Source organism: Drosophila nasuta, chromosome 3, assembly GCF_023558535.2.
Source record: "Drosophila nasuta strain 15112-1781.00 chromosome 3, ASM2355853v1, whole genome shotgun sequence".
Lineage (NCBI taxonomy): Eukaryota > Metazoa > Arthropoda > Insecta > Diptera > Drosophilidae > Drosophila > Drosophila nasuta.
The window spans coordinates 40,694,273-40,696,130 of NC_083457.1; the positions used below are offsets into that span (position 1 = coordinate 40,694,273).

At 37.1% G+C, this 1,858-nt stretch overlaps 1 protein-coding gene across 5 annotated transcripts; it reads left to right on the plus strand.

Moving 5' to 3' along the window:
• Positions 1–334: 334 nt before the first annotated feature.
• On the plus strand, positions 335–1,364 carry LOC132790152 (uncharacterized). Of its 5 annotated transcripts, none has more exons than XM_060798598.1 (4): positions 335–442; positions 500–616; positions 676–1,000; positions 1,044–1,364. In XM_060798598.1, coding segments are annotated over exons 1-4 (477 nt in total). In that variant the 5' UTR covers positions 335–441; the 3' UTR covers positions 1,078–1,364. The 5 variants fall into 5 exon arrangements, with proteins under 5 accessions (XP_060654581.1, XP_060654579.1, XP_060654583.1 ...); XM_060798596.1 differs by having other exon boundaries at positions 1,055–1,364; XM_060798600.1 differs by having other exon boundaries at positions 676–993.
• Positions 1,365–1,858: the final 494 nt, after the last annotated feature.

Sequence of the window (1,858 nt, forward strand, 5' to 3'; positions counted from 1 at the left end):
AAATTATAGATTGAAATAAATATATAAATAGCAGTTAAGGTAAACCTAAAAAAAATTACAAAAATCATGTTATTCGAATATTAATTATTTATTATTTTTAGATAAAGATTGGAAAACCTATTTTATACTCTCATATTTTAATTAAATAAATTAATTATTTTCTTTTACTGCATTATCGACGAATGATTTTCCTTGCTATCGTCGAAAGCTTATGGAAACTATCAAGCACTATCGATAGTCTGCGTCCACCTAATACATACATACATATCTTATTGATTTTTAATTTGATTTATTTGCCAAAATAAAAAGGTAAATCGAAGCAACCATGTGGAAATGTCAAATTCCAAAGGGAAAACTTTACTTGCTCGACCGCTTTCATTGCTATTTCAGACAAGCTACAGTAAACTAGGAGACGTTGACAGAATTTGGAAAAAGTAAAAAAGTATAATTGAAAAAAGAAATTGAAAAACGAAAAAGCAATTTAACTAACTCTTTGCAGTGGGTAAAGTGAAGCAGCCACTGCGACGCAGCCAACGCCTTCGTCAAAAGCGTGTTAAGAAAGAAGAATCTGTTGCAACTGCTGCTGGGGTTCAGGTTGCAGGAGTTGCGACCAGAGGTGATGTTGCCGAAGCTGCTGTTATTGTTTTAAAGCCGAATTTAACCAACTCTTTGCAGTGGGTAAAGTGAAGCAGCCACGGCGACGGCGACGCAGCCAACGCCTTCGTCAAAAGCGTGTTAAAAAAGAAAAATCTACTGTTGAGAAAGCTGCCGATGCTGGGGTTCAGGTTGCAGGAGTTGCGACTAGAGGAGCTGTTGCAGAACCTGCCGGTATTGTTCAGCAAGCTGCTGCTGTTTCTAGGGAAGCTGATGCTACTTCTAGAGAAGCTATTGCTCCAGCTGCTGGAGGAGTTGGCATTCCTCATGGTCCTGTCGTGATCATTTCAGTGCTTAAACCTCGGCGTCGAGGTCAGGCAATATTTGCAGTAACCCCGAGTGAGCAGTAAGCAATTGGCCATATTGATTTGCTATTTTATTCACAATAGTTCGCTTACAGATTTAATGCTTTCTTCGGCTTGAGAAACGAGCCCGGTGTTAATGATGGTGTGCTTTACGAACAACAGACTGATATTCTTACGTATATAGTTGACGTTGTATTATCAATGTCACCCTCTCTGGTTGAGCTCAGTCAACTCAACTCACGCGAGTTCATCAGAAAGTTCTTTAGAATCTATCGCTTTTTAGACGAATTCGGAGAATTTTTTCTCTTTTCTTAAGATTGGTTTATTTTAGAAGAAATAATGTTTTGAATGTTTTTTCTAGCAACTATAATTTTTTCCATGTTTATTAAAATTTGTATTATGAAATCGGCCAACATCTTAATCCATTCTACAAACTAATGTGCTCTTTTATTTCTTTCGATCAAATATTATTTTGGTATATGTACATATCGCTGCGATATTTTAAAAGCTTGGCAACGCTGTAAAAGCGCGATATCTTGAGCATTTCTACCAACGAGTGGACAGTTCTTTTTCACTGGCGTGAAGAACATCAATTTGATTTATTTCTTAAAGTAAAAAGGTAAGTCGGAAGCGTGTAAAATTCCAATCGAAAAGCATTCTTTCAGTTGCTCAGCTCCTCTTATTGGCGACTTTTAAACGTTTACAGAAATCAAGGAAGAAAGTCATCATTAAACAAATTTGAAAACCAAAAATTCAAAACAAACTTTAAACCGACTATTTGCAGTAGGTAAAGGGATGCAGTCACTACAATACAGCCAACGTTTGGGTGTGAAGACAGAAAAAACTTTTGCAGCTTCTACAGTCGCTGCTGCTGATGTTGAAGAAGCTGTCGACGCCAC

Coding starts and splice junctions, on each gene's coding strand:
- LOC132790152 (XM_060798596.1), top strand. Junction 617..675: donor TGCAGGAGTTGCGACCAGAG/GTGATGTTGCCG, acceptor AACTCTTTGCAG/TGGGTAAAGTGAAGCAGCCA. Junction 1,001..1,054: donor GCAGTAACCCCGAGTGAGCA/GTAAGCAATTGG, acceptor GTTCGCTTACAG/ATTTAATGCTTTCTTCGGCT.